At 39.3% G+C, this 19,220-nt stretch overlaps 3 protein-coding genes across 5 annotated transcripts; all 3 read left to right on the top strand.

Annotated features, from left to right (window-relative positions):
- Nucleotides 1-703: 703 nt before the first annotated feature.
- On the top strand, nucleotides 704-5,292 carry rbm12bb (RNA binding motif protein 12Bb). The gene is made up of 2 exons (XM_067511217.1): nucleotides 704-833; nucleotides 3,008-5,292. Exon 2 carries the CDS (start codon nucleotides 3,030-3,032, stop codon nucleotides 4,917-4,919), a length of 1,890 nt encoding a protein of 629 aa, XP_067367318.1. The 5' UTR covers nucleotides 704-833; nucleotides 3,008-3,029; the 3' UTR covers nucleotides 4,920-5,292.
- A 155-nt stretch (nucleotides 5,293-5,447) lies between these two features.
- Nucleotides 5,448-10,759, top strand: gra (granulito). 3 transcript variants are annotated; one of them, XM_067511222.1, is made up of 8 exons: nucleotides 6,041-6,099; nucleotides 7,070-7,152; nucleotides 7,262-7,320; nucleotides 8,260-8,336; nucleotides 8,438-8,495; nucleotides 8,968-9,074; nucleotides 9,170-9,228; nucleotides 9,534-10,759. In XM_067511222.1, exons 3-8 carry the CDS (start codon nucleotides 7,284-7,286, stop codon nucleotides 9,559-9,561), a joined length of 366 nt encoding a protein of 121 aa, XP_067367323.1. In that variant the 5' UTR covers nucleotides 6,041-6,099; nucleotides 7,070-7,152; nucleotides 7,262-7,283; the 3' UTR covers nucleotides 9,562-10,759. The 3 variants fall into 3 exon arrangements, with proteins under 3 accessions (XP_067367321.1, XP_067367322.1, XP_067367323.1); XM_067511220.1 differs by lacking the exon at nucleotides 8,260-8,336 and having other exon boundaries at nucleotides 5,448-6,099; XM_067511221.1 differs by lacking the exon at nucleotides 8,260-8,336 and having other exon boundaries at nucleotides 5,448-6,099; nucleotides 7,031-7,152.
- Nucleotides 10,760-14,333: 3,574 nt separating this feature from the next.
- Nucleotides 14,334-18,131, top strand: stmn2a (stathmin 2a). Its single transcript, XM_067511219.1, has 5 exons — nucleotides 14,334-14,491; nucleotides 16,059-16,157; nucleotides 16,321-16,493; nucleotides 16,582-16,773; nucleotides 16,908-18,131. The coding sequence occupies exons 1-5, from the start codon at nucleotides 14,473-14,475 to the stop codon at nucleotides 16,965-16,967; spliced, it is 543 nt and encodes a 180-aa protein (XP_067367320.1). The 5' UTR covers nucleotides 14,334-14,472; the 3' UTR covers nucleotides 16,968-18,131.
- The last annotated feature ends 1,089 nt before the right edge of the window (nucleotides 18,132-19,220 follow it).

Below are 19,220 nucleotides of genomic sequence, written 5' to 3'. Positions count from 1 at the left end.
GGAGAAGTGTACTTGTGCCAATTTTTAAGAACGAGGGAGATGTGCCGAGCTGTGGCAACTACAGAGGAATAAAGCTGATGAGCCACACAATGAAGTTGTGGGAAAGAGTAGTGGAAGCTATGCTAAGGGCTGAGGTGAGCATTTGTGAGCAGCTATATGGTTTCATGCCTAGAAAGAGAACAACAGATGCAGTATCTGCTTTGAGGATGGAGAAGTACAGAGAGTGCCATAGGAATTTACATTGTGTATTCTTAGATTTAGAGAAAGTGTATGACAGGTATTGTATGAGGCAGACTGTGAGAGTGGTGCAGGACATGTAGAGAGCTGTAAGACAGTGGCGAGGTGTGCTGTAGGTTTGACAGAGGAGTTCAAAGTGCAGCTTAAATACGATGTTTTTGTATTTCTTTTTTTATCTTTCTGTATTACCTTAGATTTTAGTTGACGATCTAAAACACTTTGCTATTCAATACACACAAATCGAAAAGTCTTTGGTCAAAAAGACTTGAGAGTTAATAACTGATATATTCTGAAGTAGTAGCTTCATTGTAGAAAAAGACATGATAGTAGCTTTGAAAATCGGCTTAAATATAAAAATGTTGTTGTATATAGGGGACAAACAATTAAAAACACGAATGTCTGTTTAACGTTTATTCGACGTTACACCCCCTGTACAGCAGGTGGCGGCCCGCATCTTGTACCTTACATGTTGGTGATTAGTAGACGGAAGGAAGCACTCGGGGTCTGAAAGCAAATCAACGAAGCACCATTAACTCATTTGCCTTATCAGCTAATCTAGATTTTAACACGAGAATTTGTGCTTACTTGTTATCTGTGTAAGTTTTGGTTGGGTCTGTTGTTGAGTATTTATAAACAATACGGTCTCGTTGACGTATATGAGCCAATGCTACAGGCCTTGCTGCCCATTTAGCTAATGTTAGCTAAGCTCGACATTTTGCAGAGCTTCGTTTGAACGCTGGGCACTTTGTAACGTTTGCTAGCTTTCTGGCTAGCGTTAGCTTTGTGTGTGGTGTGTGAGCTAATGCCTATGAAGGTTGCGCCTGGCGACGAAAGTCTGTGTATTTGGTGCACAGTATTTTGTTTAGCTGGCGCGACACTCCTTTGGTGACCTGCAGCGTTTATTGTGGTATCCAGACCGTAATTTGACATCCATGGGTTGCAGCTTTGCTTTGAACGACTCCAACCATCTATAAAAGTATCTGTCGATGTGATGTCAGGGCTTACTGCGCATTGCAATTGAGGCCGGCATGTATCAACTTTATGGCTGGTGCAGTGTGTTGTGTTTGGTGGCTACAGGCTCTGGAAACAAGCAGCTAGCCAAGCACATCACAATGGTTTGATAACGTTAACTTGAACTACTAAGAACCATGTGCTTATGCGACCAACTTGAATGAGCATGTACAGACTGGTGGTTGTTAAATTTGCTCAATGTTAATTATGGTAAAACTTTTCTTAATGATCCATTTACATGTGCAAGTTTGCTATTTACTTACCACATAGTTATATGATTAGCTAATGTTGAAAAAATAAAATTCACGGTTGTAATGGCCAGTCTGCAAAAAAAGATTTTTTTGAGTGATTTGAGCTGCACAATGGCACATAAACACACCATTCCTGTATAGTGAATTTTAGTTCTTTCTGCCAGTGGGCGATTGAGGTTGGAAGAGTTGCATAATGGTTCCTAAACACAAGCGATTCTGTGAAGAAGTAACTTAAAGGAAGTGACAGTTTCACAGCAAAATGGGAGTCCTACATATCATGATCTGAAACTAAGATGAGAACATAAAGACACCTTCTGTGGAATATGACAATGCCTGCAACATGAGTGGAAGCACAGTGTAGTTATTTATCTTAAACAGGCAAAATCACTGGAATTACCCTTAACAACATGAAAATTTGGAACAAAAAGAGCTGGGCTGCAATTAATATTAGCCACACAAGAGTCGTGTGTGTGTGTGTGTGGCTAGGCAGTTGGTTAGGTCTTGTTTGTGGTTCAGAGATCAATGTTATAAATGTTAAGTTTTAGTACATTACAATTGTAGTACATTATGTCCTGTCCTTCAGCTGGATGTTTCTGTGTGACAGAGGTAAAGCCGCTTAGATTGGATCAGCAACTGGTGATATAAACAGTACACCTGTTTGTTGGAAGAAAATCCACCAAGGCTGCATTTCAAGACTGAATTTTGAAGGATCAAGAAGATTGTCCAATTTCAAATGTCCCTTTCAAATGCATCTGAAAAATACTTTGGAGCTCAACCCTGGTTTTTCTGAACACGTCATTGGCTGAATAAGTGGACATACTAGGTGGAAGACATTAAAATGTTTGACCTACTATTGTGAGGTGCAATTCCTGGATGTAATGTTAATGTTGAGGGAAGGGCTATAAACATGATAGCTGTGTTGATCTCTCTGCCCATTCTCATTTTGTGGGAGGTGATGCAGATTCAGTTTCAGTATTATTGTAACAGCATTATTGGCTGTACTGTTAAATGGAAGAGTTGGCTTTTGAAACTAGGATGGTGTGCGTAATTTTTTGATATAATATGTTTTTTTTTTTAAACTTATTTTATTACAAGAGTCTTGGCAAATTAGGTAAATAATTGCATAGTCCAGATAATTGACTAATTTGACTTGCTGTCCTCTTTAAACCAGCATTGGACTGTATTTTTGAAAATACTGGTGGAATCTGTGCAATGCACATTTTCGAAAAATCCTCTATCATGTTCAAGTGATGTGAAAAGGTGCTGTATTTTGTAGACTCGTAGAATTCAGTGTGCCCCAAATATAGTTTGGTTGGTGAAAGGATTTCCCTGTTTTTCAGCGTGGCTGTTGTGAGCATTGATTTTAATTGTGACAGTAGATTCTGATATTTTTTACGTCTAATTGCTGTTCAGTTTCTGTGGACCTATACCAGAATGCCAGGAAACTCAAGCTGAGTTTAAGCAGCTTTTCTGGCAATAATTATGTTTTATACCCTTCTTGTCTGCAGGTTCTATTGTTTGTGCTGCAGCATGGCGGTCGTCATCCGTTTACAGGGACTGAGAATCTCTGCCGGTTCTGAGGATATTCGCAAGTTCTTCACTGGCCTCAAAATTCCAGATGGTGGGGTGCATATAATTGGCGGGGAGCGAGATGAAGCTTTCATTATCTTTGCTTCGGATGAAGATGCAAGAAGAGCCATGACACGGTCAGGGGGTGTCATTAAGGGCTCGCCTGTTACATTGCTCCTTAGCAGTAAAGCAGAGATGCAGACCATGCTTGACAGAGGTACAAAAAACACAGAACTGGAACAAAAGAGGCGATTTGAGGAGAATACAAGACATGTTAGGAGATCTTTGGGTCCTGAGGGCAGGGGATCAAGTAGTAGATCAGGCCGTACACCTCCTCCCCAGTACCAGAGGGCTTCAAATCGGCATGATGACTTCTTGTGTGTTTATCTTAAAGGGATGCCTTATTCTGTAACAGAGCGGGACATACGTGAATTTTTTAGTGGTTTATTTGTTGATGAAATAATCTTGTTAAAAAATGCTCATGGTTCAAATAATGGGACAGGTCTAGTCAAATTTGGAACCACAGAGGATGCAATCGAAAGCCTGAAGAGAGATATGAAGTACATTGGATCGAGGTATGTTGAGGTTTCCAGAACAACAGAGGAGTATTGGCGAAGGGCTATTGGTAAAGCTCCAGCTGTCAGCAGGGATGACATTCGAGAGAGATCACCTATGCGCAGTCAGAAGAATCCACATCATCATGTGTCATCACAATTACCTTTGGCCCAGAGGTCTATTGCTGCTTCCAATGAAGAGTACTGTGTTTTTTTGGACAATCTATCCTATGCCGTGGAAAAAGAAGACATAAAAAAGCTCTTTCATTATGCAAAACTTCAGGATGACCAGATCCTGCACTTAAATGGTGGGGATGGGAGAAGAACTAGATCTGCATTTGTGCTGTTCAGAAGTCTGCGTGACTACTGTGATGCCTTAGCTCAAGAAAAAAGACTTTTTTTCAATCGGTGGCTTCATATCCGGCCAATTTCTAGAGAGAACATGATCACCATTCTTGAGTCTCAGAGCGTAGATGTGTCTGAACAGTTTGAAGAGAGACCTCCATCTTACCCCAGTGATTCCTGTGACTCGGAGAAAATGTGTGTCTTTGTGTGGAACCTGCCATTTGATGTACGAAAAGTGGAGATCATGGACTTCTTCCATGGGTTTAATATCACTGAGGACAAGGTGCTCTTGCTGCATGACCATAAAGGTGCTGGGGTTGGGAAGGCTTTGGTTCTCTTCCAGGCGGAGGCAGAGGCTATAGAGGCACTCTCTCTCAATGGACGACGATTTCTTGGGTCTGAGGTTGTACTGAAATGTATCTCACGTTCTGAAATGCAGCAGTTGGGTGTTGATCCACCAATGGGGCAAGAGCCAGTGGAGCGAGAGCCACTGCCCAGAGGGGAACGGTACCTTGACAGGAGCAGTGAGATATCCTGTCGCCCTGGTGACAGTGGGTATTCTGACTTAAGGATTCCTCGTGATGGCAATATATTGGTGACTAATGTCCGTGGAGGCTGTGATTATGAGCCATATGAAATAGGCGCCGGTACTCCACGTAACAGGGGTGATGTCATTCGTGGTGGCTTTGGCACCACAGTGCAGCATTTTGATGGTCCCACGTGTGTAAAGTTGGTCAACTTACCATTTCAAATCAGAAGTGAAGAAGTTTATGACTTTTGCTATGGATATCGCATTATTCCCGGATCCGTTTCACTGTTGTTTGACCAGAGTGGAAAACCTAAAGGCTCTGCGACTGTAGTATTTGAGTCTCGTCAGGAGGCGTTATCGGCCATAAAGGAACTCAGTGGAAGACCAGTTGGTCCAAGAAAAGTACAGTTACTTTTTGTGTAAAAGTGACATTGCTTTTCATGACATCTAACATGTCCAACCTGTGTTGTATGGACACAAATACATTGTAGATTAAAACAAATTGGGGGGGGAGGGGGGTTGGTTTTATTGTCAATTTGAGTGATGGGTTTATTGAACACAATGAATTAATTTAAAATGTTCTATTTCTAACTCTTGTATACGGTAACTAGGCAATATTTTGTGAATGAATAGATTGAGTTTGTTTGCAAGAAGAATTTAAAAGTGAGATTCATAAGGTTTTGTTTTGTAATTGAAATTTTTGAAATTGCACCATGGTGTGGAAAAAAATCTGTATACATTTAGTTTTATTGTGTTTATAATAATGTTCAAATTTTTTATAAAAATCTCATTTGAATTGTCAGTGTTTCTTCAGATCAACGCTTACAGTGCCAATAATTTCACGTGCTGAAATACATTTCAACAGCACAAAAAGCATATTAATCAACAATTACAAGAAACCAGTGGCTGTCAACTTTTAAGATTCAGTGGTTTAGTTTAATATTATGAAGTGGGATTTTCCTGTTTATGACTGACCGTCAATCCATTGGTCTATAACCAGACTTTAATAAGACGATCTGGAGAAGAAAAGTTACCACAGATATTCTAGTGTAGGTCAAGATCAGCGCCTCTGGTGGTATATAATCGGTTCAAGACCAGGTCCCTTTGCACTAGTGTAACATTAAAAAGAGTTCTGGTACCAGGTTATGCTTATTTCTAGGTGTGAAGCCAGTTCTTTAAAATGCAGATGTATAGAAAAGTGTATACATAACATTTATATAAAAGAAGATGTATACATAGAAGATTTAGATGCATGGAATTTCACAGTATATTAGTGCACCTGCCTTTTAGCAGTCTCCTTAAAATGTCGTACTTGGATTCAAATAGGCCTCCACAACATTTTAACTTTACTAGAACCATCATCACTCTAGAGAATATATATATAATCCATAGCAACAAAGTGCACCTCGGTATGACATAGGAAAAAAGTTGATCTAGGCAAGTTTATTAAGTGTAAGCCGCTGGAGGACTGACATTTGGTTTTAGGCCTTTATTGACACAAATATTTTACTCTGAAAGTTTGCCGGAAGTTTGTTTTGACTGGCATGACTTTGGCGTGGGGAGACGGCAGAAAACGACGGCGAAGGGATTTGTCGAACTGCAGGTGAACAAACGTGTTTTGTGCAAAGTAAAATGACAACGAGCAGAAATCGCAACTTTTAAGTATAATCCGTGTAGGTCATTAGGCCAGTGCTGCTAGCTAGAGTGATGGTTTCAAGTTTAGTCTTCGGCATCCTAAATTTGCTTTTGATCTCAGATACATTAATCGTTATTTTAACCAAAAATGTAATTTTGTTGCAACGTGAATAACCTCCGATCAAACACTGGCGTTTATCAAGTTATTGAAGCTAACAGCAAACACTCGTTGGTACCATGCAGGCTAACCGCTTATAGAGATGTCTGCCATGAAGCACCATACAACAACTTTCCATCCTTTTCCCGAAGTTTCTAACTGTCAAAGCTAAGCGTTTTACATTTGTTTTTTTTTAATACTAAAAGTGTTCGCAATTTATTAGTCACTGTCACGTTGTTTTATAGCTAAAATGACTGGCTAACTTTCAGTCATCTATGAAGCTGTTTTGCTACATTTACACCGTGCTGTTAGTTAACGCTATATCCAAAGTCACTGCATAAGTCTAATTTGTTTTTTTTTTGTTTTTTCCTGACCTCTTAATTATCAAAGGAGAAATAGTTTTAGAAACTTAAAATTTCTGTCACATCATGTGGGATGCTAACTGTATAATGGAACAAGTTAGATCATTTAAACTTTACATACCTTTTTTGTTGCATCCTTGTTTGCTATAATTAGAGAAATATCACTTGAACTGTGACATGTATTTAAATGATCTTCCCTAAGCTCGATTTTATTATCTGAGTTAAGGAGCTGTTACTGTTCCTGACATGCAGCTGATGGCTTTGGCCCATTGCAGTCAGTGCGCAAATCCCAGTTTGCTAGGAATATCCAGCATCAGCAAATTAGTAATATCTGCCTGTATTAAAACAACACTGCTTCATATGACTAACAACCCTGGTAGACTGAAGTAGAAACCTTACTTAATCCATACTGATGCCAGAATGGAAGTATCAAGGAGAAGAATCCTTCAAAAGCACTTGGAGCCAGCAAGACCCCTGCGTCGCTGCATCCATGTTAACATTGGTAAGCAGTCTGCAACAGTTGGTCAAGGTTACAGGATCTAGCTAATGTGCCAGTTTGAAATGTATTGCATTTATTATTAAGTGCTTATAGGAGAATTCGTTCTCTTTAGAGCCCAGAATAAATGCTGCTTCATGTGCACAGGCACTGAGGGAACAAGTGGATCAAGAGGTAAGAAATGCCCAACTTGTTAATAGTTTGTGCAACCAACAAGTTCTTTTAATATTATCTCTATTAAAATATGCAAAAAATGGTGCCTGTCACAGTTTCCCAGAACTCAAGGTGAGGATTTTGCATTGCTTATTTTATTAGAATCATACTGGAGGAGTGACAATGGAGACAATTTTTATTTTTATGTTCTTGGCAGCTGTGATAGCCACACAAAGAAAAGGCAATGGTATGAGAGATGTCAGGTAGTGGTTTTAAGATTCTTTTAACTTTTTTATTTGCCAGGTGGCTTGGGGAAATCAGTCACTAATGACAATTTGCAAATACATTTAATACGTAAAATGTACTATTACATTTTCGTTTGACTGTTGTTTTAGTTGTTATCTCATATGTAAAAGTCCCCAAATTCAGGTCTATGTCATCACGATTGGGGAGGAGCCAGAGGATTTCTCTGAACTAAACATCGAAATCAAACTGGCAAAAGTTGCTTAACTTGAAATAAGTTGTAGCAACCGTAATATTCTTTCTATGTAAGAGAGGGAAGAATCTGTTCACCACCCGGAAATATATTGCCTGAATAAAATATAAAACTTGAACTCCAAACTGTCACCTAAATTGGAAATCTACAGGAGACTATTCATAGTGTTTGTGTTTACTTGTTCAGCACTTGTTTGATAAATTGCTTTTGTACTCTACATAACTAGATGTTTTTGTTTGACAAAGCTTTATAATATACAATACAACTGTTTCTGCTTTGCTGCATGTCTGTGTGTCCACTCTTTTTCTGTCACAGAGAGTTGGGAAGAGCAGTAGGCAACTTTACATTTGTCGTCATCACTACATTGTTAAACTGTCTCCAAACTGCTGCAATTTCTCACCATACCCTCCTGGTGGAAGTTAATATAATTCTGATATAAAATTATATTGGTAATTTTCTATCAGATAACCTTGAGTGCAAAATACCAGGATTGGACCCCATACGCAATATTCATGTCAGCCTTGGTTTATTCCTGATTAAGGTCCAATTTTAAATAATCTTTAAATAAATGTTTTGCTTAATTAAGCAGTTTTCTTTGGACATTTGTTTTAAATTAAAACATTCTAATTTTGTGCTTTATAGACAAATATTGGCATAGAGCAGTTCTACAAGATTGTCAACCTGCATAAACAGAAACACGGTAAGTCATATTAAGTGTATGTCACAAGCTGGCTCAGAGAACGTGACCAGGGAACCAGTGCAAAGGTTATAATGGGAAAAATGGAATTTATAAATTCTAAAGTCAGTGCCACATGAATGAATGTAATGCCAGGTGGATGTTCTCTGTGGGAAGGGAGAGTGCAAGGGGCCACATGGGACAGCTTCTACTGTAAGGAGAGAACCAGGTTAATATCAGCTGGTAATCGTTCCATGTCAGTCACTGACAACAGACGTTGGCTATAAAACAATCTCCAAGACAGGTGTGATACATGCCATCTACTGAAATGTATGCATTTCTGTTTATCTGGAAACCTGACACTTCTATTGTAATGCAGGTTATTTGTTACAAGTGGTTATTTATAATAATAATCTTGCAATGCTGCCTGTTCTCTCTTTATTTTTTCTAAATAACTTAGTTCTTTAAACTGTAATTTCAATATATTGTTTTGTAGGCAGAATAACTTATACAAGGGATTTTTTAATTGGCTTGGCAAGTTGTCCTGCAGCGAGGAAGAAGCCAGAGTTCTTACCGGAGCACCCTATAGTCTTAATCGAGGCAGTAAGTTATTATTTTTATATCGTTGTAATCTAAATGGTCAGAATAGTAACATCTGTACTACTTGGATGAAATATATTTTTATTTTCTCTAAACAGAGAGATCCTGGTCACTTAAAGCTTCATGAATTGAGGTTGGAAGGTGAAAAAGAAGACATGTAAGTTTAACCTCAAATTTAGTTTGGGTTCATCAAATCCTACTACTTGCGCAAAAACATAACCTGGATTTTCTAATAGGCCATGTATTAAATAATGCAGATGATGCTTTTAATGAAATGCAAATTAGTAGCCTATGTGAATATAGTTTTTTTTTTTTTTTTTTTTTTTTTTTTTGGTGTTTCTATTACTGACTCTATGATTTGCTATGAGTGATGGATGCTCTTTACTTTGTTGAACTCAATGAGTATAATTGTTAAAACCAACTGCATAAAATAACTTGGCAATTTTTGTTTTCTGTTTTTAGGGCAGCAGAAAGAGCTCACTCACCTTAAATTGCTTAGCAAACACCTTAAAGTGTTTACTGTTTACCTCAGAGTGTTTCTTTTGTTTGCTTTTTGTTTAATTTAATATAACTATAATATTTTATTTGCATGTTTATTTTTGAGTGAGACTGATCTGAAGTGAGATTATAATACTAAGATACCATACAAATACCATGCTTAAGCTTGAGTGTTGTTTTTTGCTTGTGTTTTGTGCTGTGTAATATTATATATATATATATATAATATATATATTATATATATAGTATATAGGGTATAGTTAACTATTTATATTGTGTAAAATTGCCTGAATGGAAGATAAGAATGACTTCTTTTCAGCAATGTAACTGTAACTATGGGGACATAGTCATTGTATGCATTGTCATCATTACTCATATTACAGTCATAAGAAAAATCATATGCTGGTTGACATTATTGCAAGTGCTTTTAACATTTAACCGCTAGACTAGATATCTGTTGCAGATATCTATAATTCAGAAAGAACATTTTAGATATCCACAGTTACATTCTAATTAGTAACTCTTGTCATTTCCGATTTCTACAAAGAACTCTTTCCTAGAAAATATTACATAATTTTGCCATTTGTGTATTCGGCTCCCAATTTCAGATATCTACATTTTGATTTCGTCTAAGATTTCATTGGCACTGGAATTCTTACAAGGAAAACATTGTATTTGACAAATACATTGTGACGAGGGAATGTTTTCGTGGAATCTAAAATTTTCTTTTTCAGTTGTAAGAATTGAATTACAGATACAGTCCAGCCTTTAAATGTTGAAACTGCAACTTATACTTCTTAAGGAGTTGTTACGGATAAAATTTAATTACAAATAGATGTGTAATTCAATTTAACGTTAAAACCGTTTGTCATATGGTGCTGATCAAACCCCTGTTTGTCAGCTGTATTACCTGACATTACATCAGCATTGTGGTTGTCTTACTAAACAAGTTGATTTCTTCTCATAAAAGACTATTTGACTCAATTTGTTGGTATGGTAATTAAAATCAGCTCCATCTTTACCAACAGTGATTCTTAACCTATATGTTTTGTATTTGTTACTGTACATGTTTAGCTATTTGCTATAATCAGTATTGTTTAAAATACATTGTTTTCTTAGTGGAGTACTGTTCTACTTTTAAGTAAAATGTAGATCATCTGCATCGTACTTGAGTAAAAGATTTGAAGTGACACTTGTAGTGGAGAAAATGTCGGGACAATACTTGAACATTTGCTGCATTTGGGGCTGTGTAGCATTTACCACACTTTCTACCATCCAGGAATGGTTTAAATCAGCTTAAAGCCTTTTTTGGCAAAGTTGTTTCAATTTATTTATGAGTACCTTTTGATTTTAAAGTCTAAGATCCTCCTCTAACTACATTGCCTTGTTTACAACTACTTTGTATAGTTTCTATAAAATGCCATATAGCATATTATTCTTGAATACTTGAATAGAAGTAGTTTTTTTTTCAGATAATTGTTCAGCCACTAAATGTTCAAGAATCGTGAGATTACAAATTGAAAAAACAAAAACTTAAAAAAAAACAACAACTATAATTACGTACTAGTGATGAGAAGATGACACAGCGACATCTGCTGGACATCTGCAGGCAACGTGGATAAAACTTGTGAAGACTAAACTTGCTTCATCCCTTCTAACATGTGGATGAATAGTCCTGTTTACATGAGCAGCTAATAAAAAAGTGGCAACTAATGGAAACAAGTGTATATGTTCCAATTAGTTAGAATATAACCAAAATAATATTAGTATGACTATTAGTACGTCCAACGCAGAACATACAAAAATTATTTTTGTGTCAAAGTGGGAGTGCTTGTGTACTTATGTGAGGGGAAAAGGCAGGGTTTACATATTTGTTGTTGTCGCATGTGGCCAAGGCGAATTTGGCTCTTTGAGACCAGTTCTCCTGCTTTGGAAAAATCTCTTCCACAAGGTATAAATGAGGCGATATAGAACATAAAAAATGTAAAGCAAGTTTGTAGAGGTGCATTGACCAAGTGCGCCTGGTTATGTAAGACCGCTCTGTGGAGCAGACCCAACATTTTACCTTCAAAATTAAAAGTGAAGAGTCCTTCAGAAAAGAATATGAACATAATTAACTCAAATGAGATCTGAGCAAAAGTGGAAACAGAAAGGAAAACTACTACCTCTTCTTTCGGCTGTTCCCTTTCAGGGGTCGTCACAGCGAATCATGTGCCTCCATCTAACTCTATCCTCTGCATCCTCTTCACTCACACCAACTAACTTCATGTCCTCCCTCACTACATCCATAAATCTCCTCTTTGGTCTTCCTCTAGACCTCCTGCCTGGTAGCTCCAACCTCAGCATCCTTCTACCGATATATTCACAATGTCTTCTCTGAACATGTCCAAACCACCTCAATCTGGCCTCTCTGACTTTATCTCCGAAACATCTAACATGAGCTGTCCCTCTGATGTACTCATTCCTGATCCTGTCTGTCCTCGTCACTCCCAAAGAGAACCTCAACATCTTAAGCTCTGCTACCTCCAGCTCTGCCTCCTGTCTTTTCTTCAGTGCCACTGTCTCTAAGCCGAACCACATCGCTGGTCTCACCACCGTCTTGAACACCTTTCCTTTCATTCCTGCCGATACTCTTTTATCACACAACACACATGTCAATTTTCTCCACCCGTTCCAACCTGCCTGCACTCGCCTCTTCACCTCTTTTCCACACTCTCCGTTGCTCTGAACCGTTGACCCTAAATACTTAAAGTCCTGCACCTTCTTCACCTCTGCTCCCTGTAACCTCACTGTTCCACCTGGGTCCCTCTCATTGACACACATGTATTCTGTTTTACTGCTGCTAAGCTTCATTCCTCTGTTTTCCAGAGCAGACCTCCACCTCTCTAGATTTTCCTCCACCTGCTCTCTGCTCTCACTACAAATCACAGTGTCATCTGCAAACATCATAGTCCATGGAGATTCCTTTCTAACCTCATCTGTAAGCCTGTCCATCACCAGAGCAAACAAGAAGGGGCTCAGAGCCGATCCTTGATGCAGACCCACCTCCACCTTGAACTCCTCTGTCACACCTACAGCACACCTCACCACTGTCTTACAGCTCTCATACATGTCCTGCACCACTCTAACATACTTCTCTGCCACTCCAGACTTCCTCATACAATACTACAGTTCCTCTCTCGGCACCCTGTCATACGCTTTCTCTAAATCTACGAAGACACAATGCAACTCCCTATGACCCTCTCTGTACTTCTCCATCAAAGCAAATACTGCTTCTCCATCAAAGCAAATACTGCAAATGCTCACCTCTGCCCTTAGCCTAGCTTCCACTACTCTTTCCCACAACTACATTGTGTGGCTCATCAGCTTTATTCCTCTGTAGTTGCCACAGCTCGGCACATCTCCCTTGTTCTTAAAAATTGGCACCAGTACACTTCTCCTCCAGTCCTCGGGCATCTTCTCACTCTCCAAGATCTTGTTAAACAAACTAGTCAGAAACTCTACTGCCACCTCTCCTAGACACTTCCATACCTCCACAGGTATGTCATCAGGACCAACTGCCTTTCCGCTCTTCATCCTCTTCAACGTCCTCCTTACTTCACTCTTACTAATCTTTGCTACTTCCTGCTCCACACCAGTCACCTCTTCTGTTCTTCGTTCCCTTTCATTTTCCTCGTTCAAAACTCTTCAAAGTACTCCTTCCATCTTCACATCACACTCCTGGCACCTGTCAATACATTTCCATCACTATCTTTAATCATACTAACCTGCTGCATATCCTTCCCATCTCTATCTCTTTGTCTGGCCAACCTGTACAAATCCACCTCTCCCTCTTTAGTGTCCAACCTAACATACAAGTCCTCATATGCTCTTTGTTTGGCCTTTGCCACCTCTACCTTCACCTTACACTGTATCTCCCTGTACTCCTGTCTCCTCACTTCAGTCCTCTCAGTGTCCCACTTCTTCTTAGCTAACCTCTTTCTCTGTATACACTCCTGAACTTCCTCGTTCCACCACCAAGTCTCCTTGTCCGCTTTCCTCTTTCCAGATGACACACCGAGTACCCTCCTACCTGTCTCCCTGATCAAAGTAGCTGTAGTGGTCCAGTCATCTGGAAGCACCTCCAAACCACCCAGAGTCTGTCTCAGCTCCTCCCTGAAAACTACACAACATTCTTCCTTTTTCAACTTCCACCACTTCGTCCTCTGCTCTGCCTTATTCCTCTTCATCTTCCTCACCACCAGCATCATTTTACACACCACCATCCTGTGTTGTCTGGCTACACTCTCCCCTACCAATGCTTTACAGTCACTGATCTCTTTCAGATTACAGCGTCTACACAAGATGTAGTCCACCTGAGTGCTTCTACCTTCGCTCTTGTACGTCACCCTATGTTTCTGCCTCTTCTGGAAGAAAGTGTTCACTACAGCCATTTCCATCCTTCATGGATATTTTTTGTAACGGATTTTTTAGGCCACATGGCCAATCTAGATGACCTGATGTGTAGCATATTTAAATATAAAAAGTGATGCACATTTGTCCTGGCAACTAACCTATGTGGTGTAGGTGTCTGGGCACATATTTTAAAACCAATAATTGCCTGGATGGTTAGATTTGATTGCTGTGGACCCATTTGTCATAAATGTGAGTCCAATTAAATGTCTAAACTATCCGGCATCTTTGCTTTAATTGCCAGCTTTAGGCCAAATAGTCACAGTGGGTGCTGAAAACCGTCGTGCGCGTCAGAGGACAGGGGAGGTTCTTGTTGCGCGCTCCCGTGCTGCCCACCTCTCGTCTGCCATCCCGATCCTACCCCGGTCTATTCGCTGACTCAGTGCCTTAAGCAGCATCACCGTTCACCTGAAGATAGCTACACAGTGCTCTGCGGAGAAATACATCAGCCATGGCTTTAAAAGCAACTGGTAAGCATGTTTATTACGTTATGTTACAACAGATGCGTAGGTGGAAGGATGCATGTTTTGCTGCATCCAGATGCGTCCTTTCTGCACAGAGTCCGTTTTGGCCCGGTATCTTCTACCAGCGATCGGTCTTTTTTTTAGGGGATCCACTCTAATATGTTTGCTTTGAATGATTAGGTGAAAGTAGACCATCACGTTGATATGTATCTATCGCGTATGAGCCTATTGTCTCAAAGTCTAGTAATGATACAGAGAAAGTGGCTTTACAAGCCAAGCATCCTTCGTTATTAGGTAATAGAAATGTCTTATTTATTATTCTCATCTATGTCACTCTGTTGTCTTCCTCTCCCTTTCTTATGATCTTATATTATGTAAAAGTGGATAATTTAGCAATATGGAGTGGCCCTAGACAGCTTTATTTACAGCGCTGCACCTGCGTCTCATGCTACAGCGGCCCCAACATGCAGCATAATGCAGACGGACCCCACCCAAGATTCTGGTCTGCCGACCATTTAGCCGACAGCGAAGCTGAGCTGGCCTCAGTGAGACTTTATTTTTATTGTTGAAGAGCTCCAACAGGCCATTTAAAATTAACCCGTAGGCCTTCGTGAGTGTTTCATCGGTTAATGTGGATTTATAGATTTTTAATAATCCAGTAGCTTTCCATATTGCTTCCTTCTCAAGGATGTATCACCAGCCGTGATTGATGCGCTGTCATTGTTTTAGCAAAAACACACCTTTGGTATACGCACAATTCTACATAAAAAGGTTCCAATTTCAGAAATATAGTGCCACGAATACACTAAATATTATAATAAATTAACAGATAAGAGCTTGAATGTGTCCTGCATTAGTCATCCTTTCCGATAACCACTTATTGTTGTAAGCCTGATATATTTGTTTTCATCGGGTTCTTTAGCCTCGGTGTGTCTGTCTGAAACATTTATGGCATCTAAACATAAGCAAATCATTAGGCATTTAAATAAAACATTCTGATGTTGTGTGTCTGTGTGTGTTTGGTGGGATAGATGTAGTGGAGTGCACAGGTTCATGGCAGGATGGGAGGCAGGCCTGTCCCACAGCAAGGGGCTGCCTCAAAAACTGGCCTTTGCAGCAGAAGGCTTAGCAATCTGTAGTCCTCCATAATGAGCCAGGTGGGCACATTGTCAAATACAGGAAGTGCATGGAAAAAGTGACATAATTGGCTGATGAGGGAAAAAAAGTCCAAAAACAGAGTTATCCTGATCTAGGCACACAAATTTCTTAAGTCAAAAATGTCAATGTTACAACAATGCTTGTTTGATCACAGTTAAAGGACACATTCAGTGAGTCAATTTTGATGACATGGTAGTTAAATAAAATCAACATGATATCCATCTAAGTGATCCATTTTTATTTCTTAGCATAGAAAATTGTAATTTAAAAACAAAAGTAGACAGTGATTTGTTTTATTGTTATTTGTATATGTGGTGACCTTTAGTTGGTTATTAAAGAACCCAATTCACTGTTTGCATATAGGAACACAGAGAGACTCACCTGGATGCTATGCTATGTTTTTATGTTCTTACAGCATACAAAGAAAAGATGAAGGAGTTGTCTGTCCTCTCCCTCATCTGCTCCTGCTTCTACCCGGAGTCACGCAAGAACAAGCTTATTTGTGAATTTGAAGGTAGGGACCAGTTCACACATTGATCTTCCTTTGGAAAAACAAATTGCCCCCAATGCATTTTTTAATACAGACATTTACAATGACAGCATATTATTGGACTGATATATTGTAATATTGGACATTGATTTTGCTGGTAGTATTATTCTAATTGTTTGATTTACAGATATGGAGGTTAAACCGATAAACAAGCGAGCCTCTGGCCAGGCCTTTGAGGTGATCCTCAAGCCTCTGTCTCCAGTGACAGATGTAGCCCACAACCTCCCCTCACCCCCCAAGAGGGATATTTCTTTGGAGGACATTGAGAAGAAACTAGAAGCTGCTGAAGAACGCAGGAAGGTGAATGCTGCACTTATTTACATTATTTTCTGTGTTTACAATAAAAAAACAAGCATTAGTCAGTGTTCTATGTTTGCTGTGTATTTAGTACCAGGAGGCCCAGGTGCTGAGGGTTTTGGCAGAAAAGCGAGAGCATGAGAGGGATGTGTTGCTAAAGGCCATGGAGGAGAACAGCAACTTCAGCAAAATGGCTGAAGAGAAGCTCCAGATAAAGATGGAGCAGATCAAGGAGAACCGTGAAGCCCTTCTGGCAGCCATGATTGAGCGCCTGCAGGAGAAGGTGAGAAATGCTCAAGTCTCAGTCGTCCCCTGCAGACAAGAAAAGCACAGAAGTTCAAGTCTGCCTTGTTGATCAGAAGCTGGCCACAGACTTGATGTGTAATCATTCTTGTTGTGTTGTTTTGGTGTTTTCAGGAGAGACATGCAGCTGTGGTGCGTAGGAACAAAGAATTGAGGGAAGAGTTGACAGCATGAACCTCTTCCTTACACCTGCCCTCACTTTCCTAAGACCAGACACCCAACCCTGGACGCCAGAGGTTCAAGGACCTCACCACCACTTCACAATATACCACTCCACCAGTACTCACTACTATCAGTATTATCAATGGATGCGAACATCAATAACACCCAGATGAGAAATGAATGGATTTGTCACTTTTAGAGAAATTGCAAGAATATTGCTGTTATTTTGTAAATAGCTTTTTCCCCAGCTCTATATATCTTTGATGGTAAGTGAAGTACATATACAAAAAATGTCCTGTACTGCACTGTACAAATTGAAACATTTTGTCATACATTAATGTTTAAGTTCTTGAACTTTCTCCCAACTTTTTGTGAAATCCCTTAGTGTGTTCTGACGATGTCATAATGATGTTTCTGTGTCTTTGTGAAGAATGATGGTTGGTGTAAACAGGCTACAGACTTCTCAAGATATCAGCATATTCCATTTGTTTCTTCCATCACGCTCTTTCTCTAAACGCACACTTGAAACTTAAGAATACGCCAAACCCACAGCTTTATAATGTGTCGACCTTCTCGAAAATGAGCCTGATAATGAACCCGGTAGGTGCTTTATTGTTATGAAGAATGTCTTTCCCCAGCCTGATAAAACATGGCAGAGTCCCACTTTCCACAATACTATTTCTAAATGAATGCATCTTTAGCCAAATCAGATGCTCCGTCACATCCACAGTATTTGGGGATTAATCTCTTGAATGTTAGGACATCGTACTGGTACCATGCATAGTGTCTTGGGCAGTGGAATGTGCTGTTGCTCCCACCTTGATATTGATAGTGAGAACATAACGTATGTCTGTGTGGGTGTGTGTGAATATGAGTTTACCATGAGGTATCATCAGCACCTGCTTTCTTTAGGGGAATAGTTAGAAAACGGATGCAGGATGCTTTCCATTCAGCACACCAAACTAGTCTCTTTTTAATATACATTACCACTGATATTTGCCTGCATCCTCTGCTGCTTGTGTTTCTCCCTTCATATATTTCTCTGTGAAAGCTTTGCTGAATAAAGGTTTGGGGTTCTGTGAACATGGCATGCACCTTCTAATAATTTCTGTGTTAAAACAGAGGGGAAAATGTAAACTGCCAAATAAAACTACCAGTTATCGACACATCCTGACACACACAGTCTTCCCTTGGTTGATTTTGATAAAAAATTGAATTCTAATGTTAATTCATCAGTAATTATTTCTAACACGTATGCTTACTCATTGAGGGTACACATTTTGATTCAACTTCAATCCAAGATCAAGCACAAGGGACATAAGAGGGCAAACAAAAAGTATGACGGTTTTTCACTAGGTGGCAGTAGTAGATTTGTTTAGGCGAAAGAAACCAGTTGTTAGCCCATACCCTCAAGCAGTTGAGCTAAAGTTCACCATATGCTGAATGCAAATCCATAAGAAATTTAATAACAAACACTAATTTTAGACCAGTTTTTTTGTAGTCTGCTAGATCACATAATATTATTTTTTTACTACATTCCTGAGGATTTAAAATTTAAACAAAAGCTTAATTTTGAAAGAGCAGGGTTTGCACCAAACTTCTGTATTGTGGGACATTAAATTTACTGATTTTTTTTGGGTCTCAATGGAAAACTATACACTTATGACTTTATGAAATGCATGTGTCTGAGCTGCATGGATTGTTAAAATGGAGACACCAAAACAGTGAAATATAAAAAAAATTGGTGTCGGTAAGATTGGATCAGAAATAACATATCAGAGCTTGACAGTTGTTTATTGATTCAGTTGTCTGTTTGTTGTTCTTAACCATTTTCCTCCAATGTCCCCATCCTGTTCACACTATTGTCTCCGTTTCAGACCAACCCAAGCTGGTGAGGTCAGGGTAACATTGTAAAGGATTTCCTCTAGCCCTTAATGATTTCCTGGGTATTCATAAGGGCAACAATGCTCTCCGATTTAGTTACTTACCTGGCACATAGTAAAGGAGTTGCCTTTCAGTCAATAACTGGGACCTCATTATACCTTATGATTAACTGACTGCAACAAAAATGCACCTGCAGATTATATGTCATTTGGGAAGATAGGGTGTTGGCTGTCGGTGCAGGGTGTTGTTCATTTGTGAGGCAGTTAGTGTCCTTGAATCTCATTGAGTAAAAAATATCTACTTATTATACATTGTGAGAAACATTGTTGAGAATTGAACATGCAAATGCTGAAGAAACGAAACACTTCGATTTAAATCCAT

Source organism: Channa argus, chromosome 7 (assembly GCF_033026475.1).
Source record: "Channa argus isolate prfri chromosome 7, Channa argus male v1.0, whole genome shotgun sequence".
Lineage (NCBI taxonomy): Eukaryota > Metazoa > Chordata > Actinopteri > Anabantiformes > Channidae > Channa > Channa argus.
This window is presented reverse-complemented; position numbering and strand designations above follow the sequence as displayed.